At 37.6% G+C, this 22612-nt stretch overlaps 1 protein-coding gene across 1 annotated transcript in view; it reads right to left on the bottom strand.

The window, feature by feature from the left end:
• Positions 1-22612, bottom strand: part of LOC139724512 (secretagogin-like) — a 102592-nt gene that overhangs the window by 486 nt on the left and 79494 nt on the right. Inside the window, exons 3-10 of the mRNA XM_071635646.1 lie at positions 20146-20232; positions 11588-11674; positions 10538-10594; positions 9770-9841; positions 8158-8213; positions 3585-3642; positions 2462-2521; positions 816-872 (exon numbers count right to left, since the gene is read on the bottom strand). Coding sequence (XP_071491747.1) covers positions 816-872; positions 2462-2521; positions 3585-3642; positions 8158-8213; positions 9770-9841; positions 10538-10594; positions 11588-11674; positions 20146-20232 — 534 coding nt within the window. The remainder of the gene's footprint in view (positions 1-815; positions 873-2461; positions 2522-3584; positions 3643-8157; positions 8214-9769; positions 9842-10537; positions 10595-11587; positions 11675-20145; positions 20233-22612) is intronic.

The following is a 22612-nucleotide window of genomic DNA, read 5'->3' as shown; positions in this document are numbered from 1 at the left end:
AAATAATTAGATAAATAAAAGAAAGTAGACACTTTGTAAAGATCAGATTTTGCATACAAGATTACAATAGAATCAAATTAAATATACATCAAATTAAAGGAAATGATCACAGACGTTTTTTCTTCGAAGGTGCAAAAGTAAAAATTGCAAAAAAAAAACAACAACAACAATGTACCACTAAGTATAATACATATAAACTTCCTCTTAACATAGAAGCAAAAGATCAAACTTACACAATGACGTTGTGTTTAAATGAGAAACAGGTTACTTAAAGTACAGGTGAATTAAACCATACGATTTAGTTTTCGATCCGGCTGTCTTTCCCAGAAAGGATGGGGGGGGGGGGGGGGGAGAGATGGTTAGTTTCTACTGAGTCCAAATTTAAAATGGATCTGAGCAGCAACAAGGATGACTAAATGTCCAAACTTTAAAACTGTTCTGGAATTGTAGGCTGAATAAAATGTAATGTGATGTTTTCTATAAAAAAAAGTAATAAAAACAAACAAACAAAAGACCAAAAAACTTAGAAGTTATTATGATGAAAAGGAGGGGACGGAACTCGTTTTGACGGTGTCGTTCCACGGGTTCTTTCATTGAACTTAAATTCGCCCGTCGGACCTTCTTCATGCTAGCCACATTACGTTGGTGCTGCATGCATGGGAGTGGCACAACATGACACAATAATTATGTGTATCACCGATGTTCCTACAGACATGATACAGAAAGAGTTATCTCATATGATCGGTGATACAGAAAGATAGAGGTAATATAGACAGAGTTAGATATCGGTATACCCAACTTACGTCATCGGTGACCATGAGATCCGAGATAAAAGCGTCCAGCCTGGCTCCCTCCAGCTCGTCTGAATCCTCCTTCACGTGGAGAAAAACCAAGAACATCCAATAATTACTTCTTGTATGAATAAAAAGCCCCGAGGATGTAGAAAAGATGCACATGATAATTATACATCTTCCTCCCCTCTCAACTGAGTAGGCAAATTGAAAAAAAAAAGTTAATTTCCATCCTGGTCGATGAACTGAGCTGCCTTGTCGCAGCTGAAAACAATACCAGTATGTTAATCGAGGGTAGAGGGATGTACAACTCAGATGACACCGTAGCCTGCAGTCATTATAACAAGTACTACTCTCGCGGAGAGAGGTGCTGTCTTCAGTAGTTCTATCATAATTATCCAGGGAGGATGACCACTTCTTACGGTGAAGTGGCCTCCATTAAGCTTCCACCTGCATTATAATAGATCATGAGTATTCATTCCTGAAAAAAAAGAAATAACCTCCGCGACAACTTGCTTTGGGAGTTCAAGATTCGCAACACGTTTTCCATTATCATTACGCGTCAATATTCTACATTCGTGTTCAATTCGGCTAAAGTGCATCGCGCCACTTTTAGGGAGCAGTTATGAAACTTCAAGGAAGATAAAAACGACACAACATTTCTTATGAACATGACTATTCTTGAGCGAGGACGTCGGTATAGATACTGTCTCTTTATCTCAGCACGATTGTCATCATTTCGTGGCAATAAAATGAATCTTTTAATGTTATTGTGAAGATGAGATTCAACAGAAGGACCATTGATGAAGTCAATTCTTGAAGAGACAATCCTCAAAGAAACAGCGCTTTCAATTGCAGCTCCTTCAGTGTCCTTTAAAAAAAATGATCCAAGAAGCCAATGTTTACAGGGTTTTCTTGTGTGTTTGTTCGTTTGTTTGTTCGTTGTTGCTGTTTTTACCAGTAGATGAATGCTGCTAAGTTCTTGACTCACAGTAACAACTGTAGTTTCGTTTAGGTTTCTGTGCTGAAAATATAAAGTAAATGCCGCGTTACTAACGTACTCAAATTCTGGACATTTTCTTAGAACACCGTATAGTAACAGTACTAAACTCCTGCTTAATATTTGGTATCTATATAAATTGAAGCTTTTATGATTATGTTTAAGTTTCGGGAGGAATTTACTGTGATGGCATGCATAAATTCCATAATCAGGGCTCGACACTACCTTTTTGCTCCGAAAATGGTGGCCCGCTTGGGCCACTACAATCCTTACATCTGAAATTTTGATGGCCTGAAAAAGAAATATAGTGGCCGGAAGTAAAGGGGAAAGTAGCAATCCATTTAGAGTCTTATAGTGCCTCATCTGGCCACCAAAAAGACAGCCTTTACAGAAATTTAGGCCCAACATCAATTCTTAGTGTCCCCGGGCCACCAAAAAGACAGCCTTTCCAGAAATTTAGGCCCAACATCAATTCTTAGTGTCCCCGGGGCACCAAAAAGACAGCCTTTACAGAAATTTGGTGCTCCAATATCAATTTTTAGTCCCCGGGCCACTGGGCCACCGCTAGGTGTCGAGCTCTGCATAATTAGAAGAAAAAAAAACTTTGAATAACACAAATTATTAAATTAAACAACGCTATTATATTAATGGGGAAGAGAAGATGACGCACCGACGCGTAGTGTTGAAAGACTTTGTTGATGTGCTTTCGCTTCTCCTTCTCTGTCATGTTCTGTAAAGACGAACGTGCAATATAAACATGTGTTAGAATGTTCATCATGAATACGTTACGTATGTCGAAAAAGACAGAAAGACAGACAGACGAACAGACAGACAGACAGACAAACAGACAGACAGAGACGAAGAGAGAGAGAGAGAAGTAGAAATATTAGACATGAGAGATTTGAGCATGGCATTAAAATCTAAAAAACTACTGACGAGCTGATAAGCCAGTTTACAGATAGCAATGGTCAGCAATCAACTCTGAACCACAAACTTTTCAAAACAGCGTTGATTAAAAGAGCAGTTGAAAACTATCAAGCAGAAAGTGTTAATTTACTATCCTGATCCCGTTGAGGACGAGTCCCGAGTATACTCGGGCAGGGGCCTATGGGAGACGCGTGTGGTAGCAAAATCAGTCCGTCCTCAAAGGGTTAAAACACCTCAGTTACAAATCAATTCCAAGATATGGTTATAATTATCTTTATCTACACTTGCTCAAATTATAGATATGAATTGGTTATCCTGAAGACAACAGTAATGTTGGATAGAGAAAAATAAACCTGATAGGAGGCTAGACTGCCAGTGATGAATAACCAAGTTACCTCATAGTGATTTCAAAAATAGAATCAAGCTTTGACGAGAACAAATAATATTTTAGTCAGTACAACTTGAAGAAATTAAGGGCATGACTTCCTTAAATGACAGTGTACATCAGTTGGCAATTTACTTTAAAACAAGGAGATAAGCACGTTATCGTGACCGGAACTACAGGGCCTCATTTCTTTCTGTGTGTATTATGAGATCAAAAACAAAACTGTATGGAACAAAGTTCATATTGTATTAACCAACAGTTTATTTCTGCAAACAAATAAACTGTTGGTGAATACAGCATGAACTTTGTTCCATACAGTTTTGTTTTTCATCTTATTATCACGCCAACACGTGTACAACCTCTCACTATATATATATATATATATATATATATATATATATATATATATATATATGTATATATATATCTTACATGCTTTATCTTCATCTTCATCTTCAAAATAAATCCGTATTTCACTTACCTTAACCTTCTCGTCAAATTGAATCAAGAAGTTTGTTTCTCTCTTGATGTTCAACAATCTGAATGTGACGAAAAGGGGGGAATAGAGAGGAGTAAGGAACATTTCAATAACGTTTTCGACAGAGACATATAAGCGTGTTCATTAATATAGCAAGGTTTATACATCCTCTGCATTTCTATATCGTTTTCCACTTTTAGTGCTCATACTTTAGACTTGAATCAGCAAGTGTAGCATTTGATGTAAACTTTATTCAGTACACTGATTCATTAAATCACGGCTGATTTTCATCTTCTAACCTTTGTCAATTCTTCGTTGTATATTCAACCTTCCTTTATTTGGTTATGTCATCTTCTAGAATACCGGTGTTAACATGCTTGCGATTGAAATGACGATACAAAGACATCTTGCTTCATTTCGACAAGTCCAAAAGTTGGGGACGCGCAAGCTGGTTGGGGGAGGGAAGATGACTTCATTAAAATCCCTATGAAATTTCATTCGAAAGTTCCAAAGTAAACAGCCATAGGAAAAGCTATGCATCCTATTGTGATGATCTGTGAACAATAACAAAGTATGATAAATCTACCGCAACACATCTAGCTATAATTATGTACAGTGGCCTGATCTTAGCGAAAAGATTCTTGAGCCATGGCCAAGACGGGAAACCTGATGAGATCACGGTGTCAATCGAATTCATGACGGAAACCAATTGATCATTTCTTAAAAACTAGTCAATATTCAGGTTAACTACAGTTGGTGGTATAGTGGGGGGGGGGGGTCAAGGGTAGTGCTCATGATTGGCTCGACGGTTCATGATATACCCCCCTTCTTCCCACATGGGTTTTATTACGTTTTAACTTTGTTTTATCATGAGCCAAATTAGGTGTGTGTATGTGTGTGTGTGTGTGTGTGTGTGTGTGTGTGTGTGTGTGTGTGTGTGTGTGTGTGTAATGTAAGGGGGGCAAAGCCCCCCCCCCCCTTCTGCGGCCTCTGACAATTCTTTCGCCCGCCGCCGAAGCATTAGTGTGCTATATCCTGTCGTCCGATAACTGTCATTAATCTTTATGACTCGACATTAACATTCTGGGTACATTCGTACGCTCAATTTCGTGAACGTGACTGCCATCATATACATTCTTTCCAATGATGGACTGAGGTCACTTCTCACTTTTGATTTATCCGCCGTCCCGGGATCATATTTCACTTTGCGACGACAGTTCATGTTTTTTCATTAAAGACAGGTTAGTTATTCAGCTCATCTCACCCATGACCTGAATATCTGTATTAAAGTTTCTATTGCAATTAAAGGGAAAAATACTTCTCCTCCATGTCATACCACTCGCATTGTCCATAGTAATGTCCTTAGTCCACGCAGACGATTGGCATCGTGATTGCGAATATGTAGATTCTTGTTCAAAGTCATTGCAGTTTTAGCAAAGGGGAATTCATGCTTTCCTTATTTCAATGTTCACTATTATTGTGAGTTGGAAGAACTTTTCAACGGTGGATATAAATCCTCTGACTCGCAAGCAGGAGATACTTACACTTCGAACCCTGCTAATAGCCAACACCCTTTGCTAAAAAGATATTCACGCACAATGTCTCTCATTACCACATTGCAACATGTCGATGTGTACCTGCTATTCTGGTAATGATGATAACAGCGCCCCCTAGAAGAGAACTACTTTATACCTTTAAAAATCTCGTTTGAGTGAATGTTATTTCCTATTTGCGTTGGGGTCGAAAGACTTGGTTCAAAGTTTTCATTATCATCGTGTCCTTATTGGCATGATTGGTAGACAAATTGTAAGTGATAAGTTTCAATAACTCCGCGTATTCTTGAAGACTCCGCAGATATTTTGCGAATGAACTGCATTATCGTTGATTCGTATTTCCATATACATCTATACACCAATTTACTATCATCCAAATTGATTTGCAAACGATATATTATATCTTTGCGAGATCATTATGCTCGTATGTTAATTTGTATGCCAGATGTCAATGAGGGATGCCATTTACGTTCCGCAAAGAGAGGCACAGTGAAGGCACAACGACTCCATGGAAACGTGATTGAATTGACTCGCGTGATGGGGCACACGACACAGAAATTCGACTTGTTAAATCCTTTGTATCTGGCCGATTTACTGATATCCAAAAGTTAATGTACTATTGGAAGTGATAATGCAAAGATTCCTTGCCGCGTTACCCTTGCCAGAAAATGAAACAGACACATAAGAAGACAGAAGAAAACAAACCACCAGTGTAACATTAATTGATTGATTGTGATTTGATTAGATTTGATCAACTGTTTTCTTTTTCATCATTATCAGATCATTCGTATTAAATCAGAGCACATCTTTCAATGTGATCGCAACGTACACTTCATTATTATGTATAAACAACAATAATGTGCAACAAACGAAGTAAAAACTCAGAGGTATACAGCTTAAGCAAGGCTCAATGTGCTTGCAGCCCATTAGACACTGAAGTGGAAAAATACACCGACGCAGTGATTTAGATTAGAGGAAAAGTGGTAACTGCCTCGGTCTGTAAATGGTGGATACCTTGAGTTTGATAACCATCGGTAGTTTTCTGCTGTTCCTACGCTCAACGAAATCGAGGTGAGCAAAAAGCCATCTATGCCCGAAAAAAGAAGGTCAGATTATATTTTGCGGGTAAAGTTTATAGATGCGAAAATGCATACTTGCGTAAAGACACTTGGGTATCTTATGAAGTGTTATTGTTGGCGGGAAAGGAAGGCTAAATTTTGACGAAGAAAAAGAAGATGCAGAAAATGTCGCCCCCTTTACGCCGGTAATGTCAGCAAATGGAAAGCATTAGTGGTGTTAAGATACCTCTTTCCCTTATAAACATGTTTCATCACACCTGTGTACACAGCCAGTGGTTGCTCGGAAGAAAATGAGCGGTATGTTTGCTGAGGGGCTTTTAATGCTTTTAGCGCCCATCAATCCGGCCGCTCGCCGAGCGCAGATTCCACACTTGACCGTGCAACTTTAAATGGAGAACGCGTGTACGTGACAAGAGTTGAAAACTTACAAGCTCTTCCTAAATTGATCGACAGATGGTCTAGTCTCCTGAATTCATTAGGCAGCTCAACCGCGAGTAACGGTCAGCCCATCTCGAGGAATTTCCGGTGAGTTGATGGAGACAGAAGGACGCACATTTTCACGCGAAAAGGGATCTGCTTTTATTTTTGTTCTTTTTTCTGCAATGATGTCCGTTTGAAGCAGAAACACTATACGCGGTACGGTTGTATTTTATGAATATATAAAAAAAAATGAAAAGCGTTATTGCACGAGGACGGAGATGAAATAAATAAAGTGTATTCTTATATGTTGTTTAAACGTTAGTCATGTGGTTCCTTTTTTTTTTTTTTTTTTTTTTTTGCTGTACACACACACATACAAAGTTAAAGCTTAACAGAAATACATGATTCTGCACCCAGTATTCGCTTCGGCATATCTCTATATGATATTATGTCTTGAATTCGGGGAGTCGAGAATTCGAGGACAATACGATTCGAAGCATATCACAATTTGTCTATATAAAACTACCAACCCGATGGCTGGCCCATCTCCTAGATCTCCCATCATCAAGATTAAATAAGGGTCGTTTTCATTCTCTTCCTCATTGTTTCTCCTTTTCCTTCTAGAGCGGAGCATGCACTCGCTCCTTGCACTGCTATATATATACAACTTTTAAGTCTAGGTTTTGTCTGTCTTGCCCCAGCGGTACCTTTCATCTCTCTTTTTTTTTTTTTTTGTACATTAATTCATTTCTTCTTTTTTTTTTCTTTTTTTTTTTTGGGGGGGGGGGCTATTAATCTAGCAGATCATATTGCATTGGCTTTCAGCAAGCCAAACGATGTCTTTCCTTTTCTCTCTCTCTCTCTCTTACAATTTCCTTTGATGTAAAGACTATTGTGTAATCTCAATGTTGCATTCTGTGGAATGCATTCTTAATCAATAATATTGCAAAGTCTCGTCTTGATATTGAAAGTTTCAGGCGCTGGATATATGAATCATTATAATACTGGTTTTCTTATACTCGGAGCTTTTGAAGGAATACGAAAATACAAGGACGAATGAAATTGTGAGATTGATATTGAACGAATTGTATACTATATATATATATATATATATATATATATATATATATATATATATATATATATAGTGCGGGAGGTCATTCCTGCCCGAAACGTACGAGGTGCCTCATTGTCGATGACGTAATAAGTGAAATATCAAACTTGAGACGGACGTAATTGCTCTCTTGTTCTCCCTTTTAATCGGGGTTTCGGCCTGTTCTAAAACATTGCACTTACTACATCATGGCACTTATTGGCACATTATGCCATCTAGACATTTATTGTAATGTGTGTTCTGTTTGGTAGATTCTGATGGAGGCCATGACAGGCCGAAAGCACGATTAAAAGGGAGAACAAGAGAGCAATTATGTCCGCCTCAATTTTTTATTTCTTTCATTATTTTATATAAATGTATTTCTTCTATATGTATATTACTCCAGAGAACAATTTGACATAGTTGTTTACCTAGCCATTTCCTTCAGACCAAGGCGGCCATCTCCGTTCTTGTCACAGATTGTTAGCTGTATCAGAACAGAGGGAAAAGATGCAAGCAACCATGATGAGACCTTGAAAGTTACTTCATGCAAAACTTCATAATATAAGTCTACAGACTGCTCTGTAATGGAAGGTCTGCTGCTTTTCCTGCAAATATTTGTAAGCTTCGAAGTAACAAACTAAAAATAAAACAATGAGATGGGGATGACAACACCATTCAAAGTTCCTTTGAGATTTCGCCATGAAGACTTAATAATAAATAAATAGATAAACTATGTCAATATCATGAAAATGAGGAAAAGTGTCTAGATCTAGGCAATGGGCAAGCATTTCCCTACAATAAATGCAGCACAGGATCATCAGATGCATGGCAGAAAAGTTGATAGAATCCAGATGGAGACTTCCGTCACTTTTTGTCGACCCCTTTTCCTGTATACTTGAAGTCGTGGTAGAGGAATAGAGCAGAATGTATTGCAATTTGATGTGTTCAAACACATTACCAGTGATTACTGTCGCTCAACGCGACGCAAGATTCTCATGATCTTACAGGGGAAATTATAACAAGGATATGTAAATTCAGCGAATGCATATAGTGGAATCCATCAAAATGTTAATGAAGTTTGGGGAAATTCGAACAATTTTCCAAAAGTTATGCATTTTTAAATATAATATGTTGAATACATGTGCCCTCATCGTTGGATAAGAAGGCTAGACAACAATTCGTATTGTCACATTATACATTGGTATAGAGAAATTAACTAACTAAACAAATAAATGAATAAGTACATAAATATGTACAGTAGATGTATATCATAATTATGTAGATCATATATCTATATCTATAAAGGGAATTCCATAAGATTCTACTAATTTCTTCCCCTGGCTTATAAAGAAGGTAATATTCTCTTTCATTCATCTAAAAAGAATGACAATGTGAAACTCCCTTTGTTATTTTCTTTATACCGTCCTCCTACAGTGGCTTAACGTAAATTTAACATCTACAACTTCTGAACGGATCAAGAGATATTCCTTAAATTTCACTTAATGTGTTCTTGTAATATTTTTTCATTCACTGAACGTATGTAGGTTCTATTATTTGAATATTCGAGATATAAGTGTGACTACATATCATATTTCCTCATGATTCATTCTTTATATCATATTCTCTTGCAACATCACCTGAATGATAAACATTTCAGATTGTTGTATTTAGAAATAACCAGCAAACCAATTAATTCAGCAAAATGCAATTAAGTGTAGTGCACTCTTACTTGTTGTGTTGAAAAACCAAATATTGTACATGAATACCTGAAACTATATTTGTTATGATGATATTCTAATTCAAAAAAGTATATGTAAATCGGCATTGTGCTACTTATTATGGTAACGTAACCATCTATAAAACAGCCTGTTTCAAAGTTTGCATTCATTGCAAGTTATAGTGCATGTCTAAAAAAAAAAGAATCCAATACTCATATATGATTGGTTGTTGTGTGGCAGTTGCCATAGTAAGCGCATACAACTGCAGGCTGCGTTTGTTGCATATAAGTGCACCCTGACTTTAGCGCCGCTCGAAACTCACCGTCGCCTCGACGTATTCATCCAACTTCGCGTCTTCCACTGGCTTTTCCTTCAGCAAGTCTCTAATGAAGAACTGTCACATACGTTTGAGGGAAATAAAAGAAATATGCCCAAGACAGAAAAATACTCTTAATGGGACTGGACGCTTTACTTATGCCAAAAATCGGAAAATCATTTCTTACAGGAATAACTTACAGTCGACGCAGTCGCTTAAAAGCAAATCATTTTGCATCAACTGACAAATTTTGTGCATTGTGTGCACATCATTAACTTGACAATATCACTTGAACATTCTTGTTTCTTTCTTTTACTTTTCTTTTTTTTTTTGCCGGGGCGGAGGGGAAGGAGGAGTTTATCTTGACATAAACAGTGGGAAGAAATATTCGCAACACATTTGACCAAAGGCAATCATCACTAGCCTCTCCTTCAGCAAGTCTCTGATAAAGAACTGTTACGAATGTTCATGGAAAATAGAAGAATTAATGATTTTGACATTTTAATTCTTCAAGAAAAAGACAGAAGAATGCGCTCGATGAGACTGAACACTTTACTTATGATGAAAATACGATCATTGTATTGTATTTTTGCCCCGATTCATATTTTTTATTTCCATATTCTGGAAATCATACGTCTTCCTATGAAGGTAAAGTTTCTAAAAATTAACTTTCAATACTAACCACTTTGCTTTGATATAACAAATGATAGAATTACTCATCAGCAAACAAATGCAGTAACGTTATATAAAAAAAAATCAAAGGGGTATACTCACCTTTAGCTGACCTGCTTCGATGTAACCGCTCTTGTTTGTGTCGTATTTTCTCCACAACTGTGAAATTCAAATTGAATTAAATATAAAACGAAACAGAGTAACATCACACAGTCTCCAGACTCAAAAAATGAAGAAATTCTAATACTCTAGATCTGCCGTCCCCTGGCTTTATACAACATACCACTCGTCAAGAGTCATATAGTCTAGTGGTATGTGAAATACGAAATCCTTCTTTGTAATTGAATTACCCCGTGCTTAAATTAACGCATCCCGGGAGAATGGATTTACAAGTAATTGCACAAATAGACAAAAGCTTTTAATCCATAAATGCTCAATAAACATGGACAGACATACGCAAACACATTCACACGCAACATAAGATAAAAAAAAAAACCCAGGGGGTAAGTGTGTACGTGCATTTCAAAGGGTTGATTAAAGGAAAATAGAATCGGAGACAAACTGGAAGTAGAAAAAAAGATATGTCCTTGAGCAATGAAGTCCCATCCTTTCCATGTACCGTATAGAAACAACAACGGGGAGAAAAAAAAACACAGTCGATGCTGATAGAATTATGTACCGGACGCCAATAGAACAGCATGATACTATCACAACGACCTAGCTCATCGCGTCAACTCTTGCTATATAGAATTCAACCATAAGCAAGAGACTACGAACTGGAATTTGGTGCAAATGCAACCCGCAGGCTTTTGTGGGTGTAAATATCAATGCATGCAATATCACAAGAGGTCTGGTTATGATCATAATTTTTATATAAGACAAATATTTACTGTTTTTGTTGTTTTTTACTCTAGGGAGAGGTCAGCATTTTTAAGCACAGTTCCAACTGAAGCACACTTTTTTTTTTTAATGGCAGCAATAAAGACGCTGTATTTTTCAAAACATAATAAGGAACTTTAAAAGAAAATCCCAGGGTTACTTTTTTTTTCCATCTCAGTTATTGAGGCTTTGTAATCTAGTTTGAGCGTAAAACCGACAGTGATTGATTGCATGTAACCCAAGTCGTTCTCTTCACCATGTGTTCACTCTTACCTTTAGCAGACCCCTGCTATCTGTAATGTTCTCGTTCTTTCTGAAGATGAGCAAGAAGTTCTGGTCTGTCGGTAAAATCTCAGCAAGCTGCAGTGAAAGAGAAAAGAGGAAGAGAGGGGGAGAGATTCAATTTCATATAAATGAAAGAAACAACACATCATGCTAAAGTGCTCAGTATACTTTAAACATGAATTTACCTTGAAGTTACCTTGAAGTTACCACACCTCCATCTTCATATAGATATTTTTCAAAGTGTGGCACAGGGTTCATAGGGGGCTTTGTAGCCGACTGGTAACCCATACTATTGGACAATTTCTTTTTGAATGTTAGGAGCGTCGGTGATTAATTTTGGTGACATCTTCTGGGAGTTTGTTCCCCACTGTTTACCAGTCCTCTGACTGACGAGGAATCTCGCAAGCACAATACAGGTAGCTATTCCGTTATGCTCAGATGTTTTTCATTTGTTTCTCTTGCTCTTTTTGCTCTCTTTTCCTTTACGTCCCTTTGCTTTCTTTCATAGTTTTCGTTACTAGGTTGTTTAAGAAGACCAATATTTCATCTATATAGGGACCTATACATTACAAGCTCTGCTTTTTAGTAGGTCCCCCACATTGGTATTTTCATGTTTGTAAAATTGTCTTCTCTTGTATTCTTTGTAGTTACGACACCCTGTCCAGTCTTGTGTTCAATCGATTGTATCATGTTATTTGTGTGTTTGAGATGTGGAACAATAAAGTCAAATCAAATCAAAAAATTCAAAAAGTGTTTTTCTAATGTCCAGTCTAGCGCATGTTTTGGCAAATTTTTCGGGAATGTCCTCGAGTACAATGATATTTTATGTAGGAGGAATAACGTGAATTTAAGGATATATAGTAACATTGATAGTTTCTTTGTATTTTTTGTTTAGATGTTGATGTATTTACATTCCATTAAAAATCACGTATCTTGTTATACAAAACACACGCCCGCGAGCACGGACGCGCACATAATCAGTACATTATATATACATATTTATACTTATATTCATATATTTCTAGATTCATATTTACACACACACACACACACACACACACATATATATATTATATATATATGTATGTATGTATATATATATACACATATGTATATATATATATACATATATATATACATATATATGCATATTCATATTTATATATCACATACAGGATTCCTATCAATACACGATACATCCATGATATCAGTTTCTTAGTCGGTTGATAACTGCATGGTTGCTTTTCTGTTTTCTCTGTATGAAATAGACTCGAAAAACTTTAAGAAAGCTTTGTAATTAAAATACCAAACGTCCCCAATGAATTCAGCCGTTTTGCTGCTCTGCATGTGTTCTGGTCCTCAGAGACGATCATAACACTTTGCTAAAGAGAATAGACCGACCGAGTACCGAGGGAAAAAGCTTTGCCGTCAACCGTTTTCATTTACTATCGCGAATATTCGCGATATTTCAGTACAGTATTCGGCGGTAAAAGGCGAAAATGTCTGTACATTAGTGGGCGCCTCAAGCAGTAATGCTGTGTTTACACCATGTTTCCCGGCGGCCACGGCCAGGCACGTTTCAGATCACTGTGGACAAAACGGGCTGGACGTGAGACAACGTGGTGAGACGGGATAGGAAAAACGTGACAGGCCGTGATTGCCGTGGATGCCCTGTCAGATTTTTAAACTGTCAAAAAAATTGCCACGGCAGTCCCCGGTGCTATTGAGGAATCTTGTATGCAGTGATAAAACGGGGTGAAACGCAACAAAAACACGACGACACGTATATAATAGGCCGTAACAAAACTTGGAGGCGGACCGTAGCGGACCGTGACGGAAAGTATTGATAGTCTATCCTGACCAGACGCAGTGAGAAACGGCGTCTGATAGCTATTATGTTCACCGGGGCGAGGGACTGGAACGAACAAGACTAGAATACGAAGATGGGAAAACAGGGAAATGTCTCAGTTATATACCCACGGCGCTTTACGTTTTCTGGCCAACGGGGCTGCCGTGTGGCACATGGTGGAACCTGGTTTAAATGCAGCATTAGAAATGCATTCAGTTGCGCACATTTGCCGACACGATCATCTCTAAATACGTATAGGTAGATCTGTAAATTGTTGTGATATGATATCTATCGATAAATTTATGTATAAATATATGTATAAGGTTGCTATAACAGCGCTCTTCATGCGGTTAGCATGTAACCTCGATCCGATGAACTCGCTGCAGAGGAGAGTGATTGCTTCAGAAAATTTAAGTGACATATTAGAGCACAAACTCAATTTAAATGCATACTCACACGAGAGCAAATTATCAGAGTTACTCGAAAACTTGACGGTAGGAGGTATTTATTTTCTTTCTAATCTCCGGAGTCTGTTCTTATACGTGAGTGGTTTACAAGGATGAACAAACCTCGGAAAAAAAGCGCCGTCCCTCGCAATGCAGTAATAAGACTCTCACACACTCGAGGTGAGAAGTGCGCACGTAAAACATCAACACTCATTCTGTTATCGGAGGAACAGATGAGAGTGGAGTAGCCGAGAAGAGAAATAACAAACAAGTTCAAGTTCAAGAAGAAGAAAAGGATGAAGAAGAGAAGATTTTCTTTCACAAGATTTTGATAAGAAGATGTCTTTATTCTTTCGTGTGTCACGTTGTATTTTTACCTCCTTTATTATGGTGACGTTACTTGTCTACATATTTTTCTATCCTGAACTCCTGTTCAAATTGTCCACGCATTAATTAGAAGCTTTGTCATTGTTCATTGTAAAGTTATTTCATGCATTCAGTTTCTGTTAATATATATATATATATATTTATATATATATATATATATATATATATGTGTGTGTGTGTGTGTGTGTGTGTGTGTGTGTGCGTTACATGTGTGTAAGTGTGTGTGTGGTTTTTTTTCTTGGAAGAAATGAATGAATGAATGAATGAATGAATGAATGAATGAATGAAGATTTGTTATATGTATGTATGTATGTATGAACGTTTAATTATCTAGTATAGAGACAGTCTGAGGAAACATGGATTAGGATTTACCCCAAATCATTTCTCACGTCTGTCGAAATCAGGCAAAAAACATTATAACTTTATTCTTTGAGTGAGACCACGCAACAGTGTATTTGGAAACAACTTGAAGTAAATTTTACCAGACGAAAACATTACTTGGAAGTCACCTAAGACGATGAATAAACATCTAGGTTAAGTTTTTGTTGTAGTTGTTGCTTTTTGAGGGGGTATACAGTAAACTGTCTGGTCGAGCTAAGTTAAGCGTTAACTTTGTCAGCTTTCACCAACCTCGCTGCGAGAATTAAGGTGAAATACGAGTTTTCAGCGGATTCCCCTTAAGTGTAGCGTTTTATTGACCTTGTGGTATCGTCTTCTCCGCCCTATACGCCCATGCATGGAGAGAGACGCTAGTCCGCTGAGAGCCATTGTTGCGGAAACGCCTGGCATGACAGGGCCACGAGTAAATTGATACGGACTGAGCAAGCAGCAGCCTGCTCATCTCAGAACGAACGTCCAATTCAATCCTCCTCTCAACACACCAACTGATGGGAAAAGTCAGAATTACAGAAGGTCTTGTCGACTTAGTTAATCGATAATATCGGATGATGAATAACAAAGCTTATATATTACACACACACACACACACACACACACACACAAACATATATATATAATATATATATGTATATATGGTGTGTGTTTGTTTGTTTCATTTTCAAGAGCAAAGAAACTAATGCCTTTGGTGTCGTTTTTCCTGCTGCTTTGTTTTATGTTGTTTGCTTTGTTCTGTGAAAGGTATCTGAAATAGGTCTCAATCTCAAAAGAAGCATTAACTTCTAACCCTGGCCTTTAAGAATAGTAATATAGCTCTTAGTGTGATATAGTATACGACCGTCACAGTCAAAATTGTTACTTGCCCGTCACTGCCAGTCATAAAAAAGGTTGAAAGAATGCAGCCAATCAGAAGCGCTGAAATAAGTCTTGTGTGCGCTCTTTACTTTCTTACTAACATGCACGGACGTGCATAAAAAAAGAAGAAAAATGTGCGATAATACACGTAATAACACATTATCCATATGTTATCCTACGCAGGTTACCAGTTGCTCTCCGTAGCCGCTAGTGCTAGCCATCGGCGCGCCGCGGCGTATAGGCTATAGATAGCTGTGCATAGTGCGAGTTCATGTGTGCGCAACACAAACCCAAACAGTCGTTTTCACGCGGCGGTTGTCTGTACGGCCGAAAGAAGAGCGGCCAAAATGTATTGAAATACGAAGTTTTATCAGCCGATACGTTATACTAAAGATAGTTCACTACTAGTATCATACACTCATCTCATAAACCAAATAATGGACAGTAGAGATGAAGCGCACTCTCGGATAGTTTTGCCACATGCACTCGGCTGCGTCTCGTGCATGTTGCACAAATTTATATACCGGTATTTATCTTTCTACACAACAAGAATGTTTTTATTGTCTGTTTCATCCTTTTTCCATGACTTCACTTTCTTTGTCTTATTTTGTTTTTGTTGGTGCTTTTCTGGATTATCTGGTTTCCTACATGTGATTAACCTCCCAAGACATGTCAGTATTTGTATTCTTCTTCAATCCCACGTGACAATTTTGTATACACCTTTTGGAAGCTGCATATGCCACGACGCGATGGCACGAGGCTTTACGTAATTCTGAGTTCGAACAATTCCCCTGCACAAAAACCTATGGCTCGCTGTTACTCTCAGAGAATCCACAATATATGGGTAAGAAATGTCGTTGCTGTGTTTTTTCCACATACCAAATTCTCGAGAAACAGGATATAAAGTGAATGCACCATAAATTATAATGACAATCATCATGTATATACAAAATAATGACATAAGTCTGCAACGTTTTCTTTACGCGCTGAGCAGTGCAACACCACTTTTCGTGTGCTGTTGTGAAGTTAAGAACCTGACATTTTTTCAGGGGCGAATCAAGGAATTCCGTAAAGGGGACGCGCCTTTACAAAATTAAGGGGGGCGCACGTGCAACCCCCCCCCCCATTTCTTTTGTTTGTTTGATTTATTTTTCTTCCAACACAATTTCATACATAAATCAAAATTATTTTCAGTAATATCACATGGAATATCAGTAAGCAGATTACAAGTATATGATTCAAAGAAGGAAAATCGATGTGTAAGTTAATTTCATTGACAAATTATAGATCGTATTACCAATTTTCCAAATAATTATCTGAGAAATTATGCGGAAGAAGGACTGCCACTATAAGCAAAAGCTTGAGCTCGTGGCAGCCCAGGGACCTATCTACATAATACACAAAAAATTATATTGTTTGCGGAATGGAGAAATACTACAAAATATAAAACACTGTAAATACATTATGTTTTTTTATATTCCTAGTGCATAGATACGAATAAGAGTAACGTGAAATATGATGATGATGATGATGTATGATGATGTTGACAGGGTAACGATGAAGAAAAATGTGATAATGAAGATGAAAGTGATAGTGGTGATGCTGAAGATAATGGGAATGAAATGAAATGACAGACACAGAAACATTGCGTATATTTATTGTAGTTTTAAATCCAATTTACAGGAAAAGAAATGTGATCAAACAAAACAAAATATATATTCAAATGCTATATTCATAGATTGTAATCTGACAGTGATGAAGTTTTCAATCTAGCCTTGAATGAATATAAAGTTTTACATGATTTAACATAATCTGGGAGTGTATTCCAAAGATTTGGTCCATTGTGTCTTATAGATTTTTGTGCAATTAATAATCTGGGATTTACTAAATGAAAATTTTGCGAATTACGAGTGGGGTATGAATGAACGGTATAATTCAGTTTAAAGAAATCGTGAAAAATGTTTGGAAGTAAGTTGTTCAAATACTTAAACATAAAAAACAAAGAATGCAATGCATTTATGTCAAATATATTCAGTGTTTTTAACTGATAAAAAAGTGAACTGTTGTGGGCTAAGTATTTTTTTTCTTGTTACTTCTTTTGTTTTAACAAGAAATAAAGAGGGAGGGGGGCGCCCGGTGCGCCCCCCCCCCCCCTCTGGATCTGCCACTGAAAGCAACTCCTAGGTGTGCCATTTGGATATTCATAGAACGGGAATTGGATGATGTTATTCTCAGTTGTTGCTGTTTTTGGCGTACTACTTTGCCAAACACACATTAATATGCCCGCACGCAGCATTTTTTTTTTCCCACTGTAAAGCCAACACTTTTCCCCCTTGATGGCGGTGTTTCTCTATTCTGTATTTATTCGGTAATGGACTTTTTAGCAGCGCTGTGATGGGACAGCATGTATCTTAATCAGGAATATCTCAGCTCATGTTATCAGACCTTTAAGACGAGGCAAACGCCGCCCATTATAAAAAAAAATCATGGTGTAGGTAAATATAAATAGAAGTTTCATGAAAAAAAAATCGCATGTTATATATGTGTGTATATATATATATATATGAATATATATATATATATATATATATATATGTATATATTTCACAAATACACATGCACACACATAAATAAGATAAGTTTACTTGTTTACGAATACTCCCCGTCATCTTTCAACTTCACCCTCCTTCGCCACTTTCTTTTCTTCTTTTTCGCGTATTTTTTTCGAGACAAATATAGCAGTTCGTCTTGTCCTTATTTGTTTTCTGTCACTTTAATAACTTGAGCTATAGAAATACACGAGAGATGTGCTGTAGCATCTTAAGAACGCCAGGAGGAAAAAAAAAAAGGATCAGACACTGTTAAGTCCGCAGACTCGTCCAAATCCCTAATCAGAATTGTTTGTCCTTTCCTCATAAATCATTCAGGTATATACGTATGTATTCCATCTCCCTTGCAAAATCCCACACGTGGGTGAAAGAATTAGGGTGTCATTGTGTTACAGATAGGGGTGCTGTATAAGTTATGGTCGAAAACCTTTCATGGATTGCTACCGTATTAAACATCTACATGAATATCTCGCGAGCAAGACAATTCAAGGCCTGTGAGAGAAACATTGTAAAAGGAAGGAGAAACCAAGGAGAGACTGAGCATAACCTTTGAGTGCACCAGCCACGATCAAGTCCGCTTTGAGCTCTGTACTAGGCTGGTATACGATTGAGGCAACCCGAAATGCAACAAGAATGATGATTGCTGATGTTATCTCTTTATTCTCTCTCCCCCTCCCCTCCTTGTCCCGTTTTAATTCAAAATTACCACCTATTGTTTGTTTGTTTGTTTATTTGTTTACAAGGCCCGTTGTACCGTGTCATGGGTTCCAGTGAAAGAAAATATCACACCGCTTTGTCCAGTTACCACTTTGTTCAAAATTGGGGATGAAAATTGGGGATAGTGTTGCAATTCCCAATGGAACGCAGTGGCTGTGTATTATGAGCGTGACGAGTGTTCGCGCCGTGTCACAAACAACACGGCTCTAATTTACCATCTTGTCATCTTTCTGCCCAGAGTAATGAATGTCCGATGTGGTCTGATAAGCTGATATCCTATTACTCGCTTGACAGGGGAATACAGCAGCTTAGTGTGTGTGTATGTGCGATAGTGACATTGATCACACAACGCACTCGGACGCGCGTGACCTGATGTAATGAGTTAGACTTGATACTCTTAGCGGAGCTATCGCAGACAGCAAAAAAGAGTGTGTGTGTGTGTGTGTGTGTGTGTTTGTGTGTGTATGTGTGTGTGTGTGTGTGTGTGTGTGTGTTTGTGCGTGGTTGTGCGAGAATGATGAATGGGTTTAAACCAACTTCTGTTAACCAGGTGGAAATACACTCACTAGTGACTGATAGTAGTCATTCCCTAATTGTAGCCACTTAGTGAGATGACGAGTTCAATATGAACAACTTCTAATGCATCTATACTGTACATGCACCTGCTTTGTACATGGCAGGTTTTATAATGGTTCTCTGCATGACTTTAACACACACGTCCAAAAAAAGGATAATGCTCCCCTTGAGATTCCTTTTTAAAAAAGTCCAAATGTCATCAATGATTAAGTACTTGTTGATCCCATAGAGTTTTTGACATGATAATGCATGAACTTGTTTATCTTGTTCAGGAGATTGCACCGGCGCGGTGGTAGACATTTTCTTTTTACTAGATAAGGTGACGAGTTCTTGATGGCGTCTTGCAACTTGCGTGTGACAATGCATAATATATTACTTTGCAAAACGCGTGACCTCGACCATGCGATTATGATAGGAAATTAATGGCCTATAATGACGAATATATTGGTATCAATGTACATGTTAACCATCAGACCTACTGTCTAAAAACCATTCTGATATACAGTGAGCTTGCCAGTGGCAATGGCAGTTATGCCCTTCTGTGCCGACGCAAAGCTTAACCTGATCCGAATTAATTTCGCATTTATACTTTTTACACGATCAGTTCCACTGCGCTTGAAGCGAGTGGAGTCTGTTCTCGAATGTGATCTTGTCATAAAACATTCAACGCACATGAAGGTTTCATGGCAATCAGTAATGATATACACTTACCTCTGTGACATGAAATCGACCGTCTTTCGCCTCATCGTAAGCCCCTAGGTAGCACGACTTTAGATCTTCCACCATTTCATCAGTCACCTGTGCATGGAAATCAAGAAGAGCCAACTTCACATTTTCTCTTATCACAAAATAATGTCAGTCTTTTACACAAGTATAATACATAATGCCGATAAATACATCTCTCTCTCTCTATCTATCTATCTATCTATCTATCTATCTATCTAATTGTCTGTCTCTTTCATGTCGCTCATAAATCATTATCTTGGTATTACCCTTTTAAAGTCCTCTGGCAAAATGTGTAAGGTACTCGGCGTTGTTAACTACTTGACTATAGTAAAATGTTAATGATTTTATTTTGAACATTGCTGGACTTTTGGGTTGAGATTAAATTCATAGGGTGGCTTTCCTCTCTCGATACCACTGTCCTTTTAGTTTTCGAGGGACTGAACTCCTCGAAGATTCCGGTTTCGATGTACCGATACGTTCATATCTACCGTGGATATAGCACCCTAGTTCACATTATGACGACACCACCTATCTCTTGTCTTGTAAATGGGATCTGGTGATTATTTGTTCCATGCAATAATGTTGGTGACATAATTATTCATCTCATCAGTCATGTCTTTTGGAGCTGTAATCTATTTGGCTTCATGTCATTAAAGGGATGGTATGGTATTGGTTGATATGAGGATTGAGCTTTTAACTTTGCGAGATAGCTAGGAGCAACTTACGAAATGTTACTTAGCATACACTTCTACGAGGAATTTAAAGTTTGTTTGATGAAAATCGATTTTGAAATGGCTGAGATATCCAAAAACATAGTAAAACAAAACGATCCTGATAAAAAGGTGTGATGGATATTGACAGAGGAAAGAGAGCAAGACTACGACCAACTAGAATAAATATTTACTATATGCCTTTCTGCAATATTTCATGATATATGGGAAACATCATGGAGAACTTTCTGCGATTGTATCTAGAGAAAAGCATGTCTTAGACCACTATGATAACAATGACTTGTCACGCCCTTTGTCAATTACGTGCAAATTAAAACAGTGATAAAAAGTGCTTGCCATTTAAAGGGTGTGTACAGTTCTGGGAGAGGTGTAGATTTAGCTTTTAACGTTTTGCGAGGTATTCAGAAACCACTCTATGAGATGTCAAAGAGCATGCAATTCTAAGGAGTATCAAAAGTTTATTTGATGAAAATCGGTTTAGAAATGGATGAGATATCCAAAAACAAGGTGGAACAAAGAGATCCTAATAAAGTTGTGGCATGTCGCCTTTTATTATTAGCACTTTTTTTTGGATATCTCAGCCATTTGAAAACCAATTTTCATCAAATAAACGTTGAATCCTTCTTAAAATTACATGCTCTTTCATATTTCATAGGAGGCTTTTCATTATCTCACTACGGAATGTTCAAAACAAGAATCCCTACCTCAACCAGTACTGTACAGTCCCTTTAACAGAGCATGTTTACATCTAAAACAAAATGTATTATGCTCATACCTACGCGTAATCAATCTTGTGACATTTGGCTTACCATACTCCCTGATTAGGTTGATGCGATTGAATTCATTGGCTAATTATGACCTCAACTTTTGCCCTTGTTTAATTGCCCTTGTTACGTCATAATTTGAAATGACTTAATCAAGATTAATTACTAGCAATGAGTCGTATGAGAGTACTACTAGTAAGTACTTCATTACACAACGCCTTTTCCTATCTAACGCTTGCAGTGCAAAGAAAGCCTTGTTCACGTGACGAATATTTTGATCCCTTTCAGGGACGATTTCTGTCTAAATCAATTAGAATATCGAGAAAGTTGTGAAGAATTTACGAATGAAAGACATTATGTGATTGTACTGACTTTTTGCCTGATGACTTGCTCCTCATATTACGCACAACCTGTTTCAAAATCACAGTCAAATTTCACTCTATTTGACAAAAGAAACGAATAAAACACTATAACAGACAGTCGTTTTCAGCGCAAAGTATATAAGGCTATGGCCATGACACGACAGGTATATTGCTCTTTACTGTCCCAGACACTGTTTGGAGCGAGGAGCAGTATCAATTTATCTATTTGAGAGCCAGTAATTTTTGTAGAGCATACATTGTACCGGGTAGTCCAGCTGTAAGTGTGATAGGTTGGGGGATAGGTTCTTATCGATCATCATGAATAATGTCTGAACTTTCCTGCGTCGATGTTCCTTCCTTAATTAAAGGTCATATACCCCTTTTGCAACGCCACGAAATTTGGCATGGTTGAAGAATGTCTCCACATATCTTGCATAAAAACGTACGGTAATGTTATGTGCACCACAGAGTCTTTAAAACAGAAATGAAGAAATAACTCCATGTCACTCGAAAATATGCACCCTTTTCTACAGAAAATAACGGTGGGATTTTTTTTCGAGGTCCGAAGATATTTAGTCGCAATCTATAGTTTCAT

This window comes from Diadema antillarum, unplaced genomic scaffold (assembly GCF_040938485.1).
Source record: "Diadema antillarum isolate AM-2024a unplaced genomic scaffold, OU_Dant_1.0 scf00000218, whole genome shotgun sequence".
NCBI classification, from domain to species: Eukaryota; Metazoa; Echinodermata; class Echinoidea; order Diadematoida; family Diadematidae; genus Diadema; species Diadema antillarum.
This window is presented reverse-complemented; position numbering and strand designations above follow the sequence as displayed.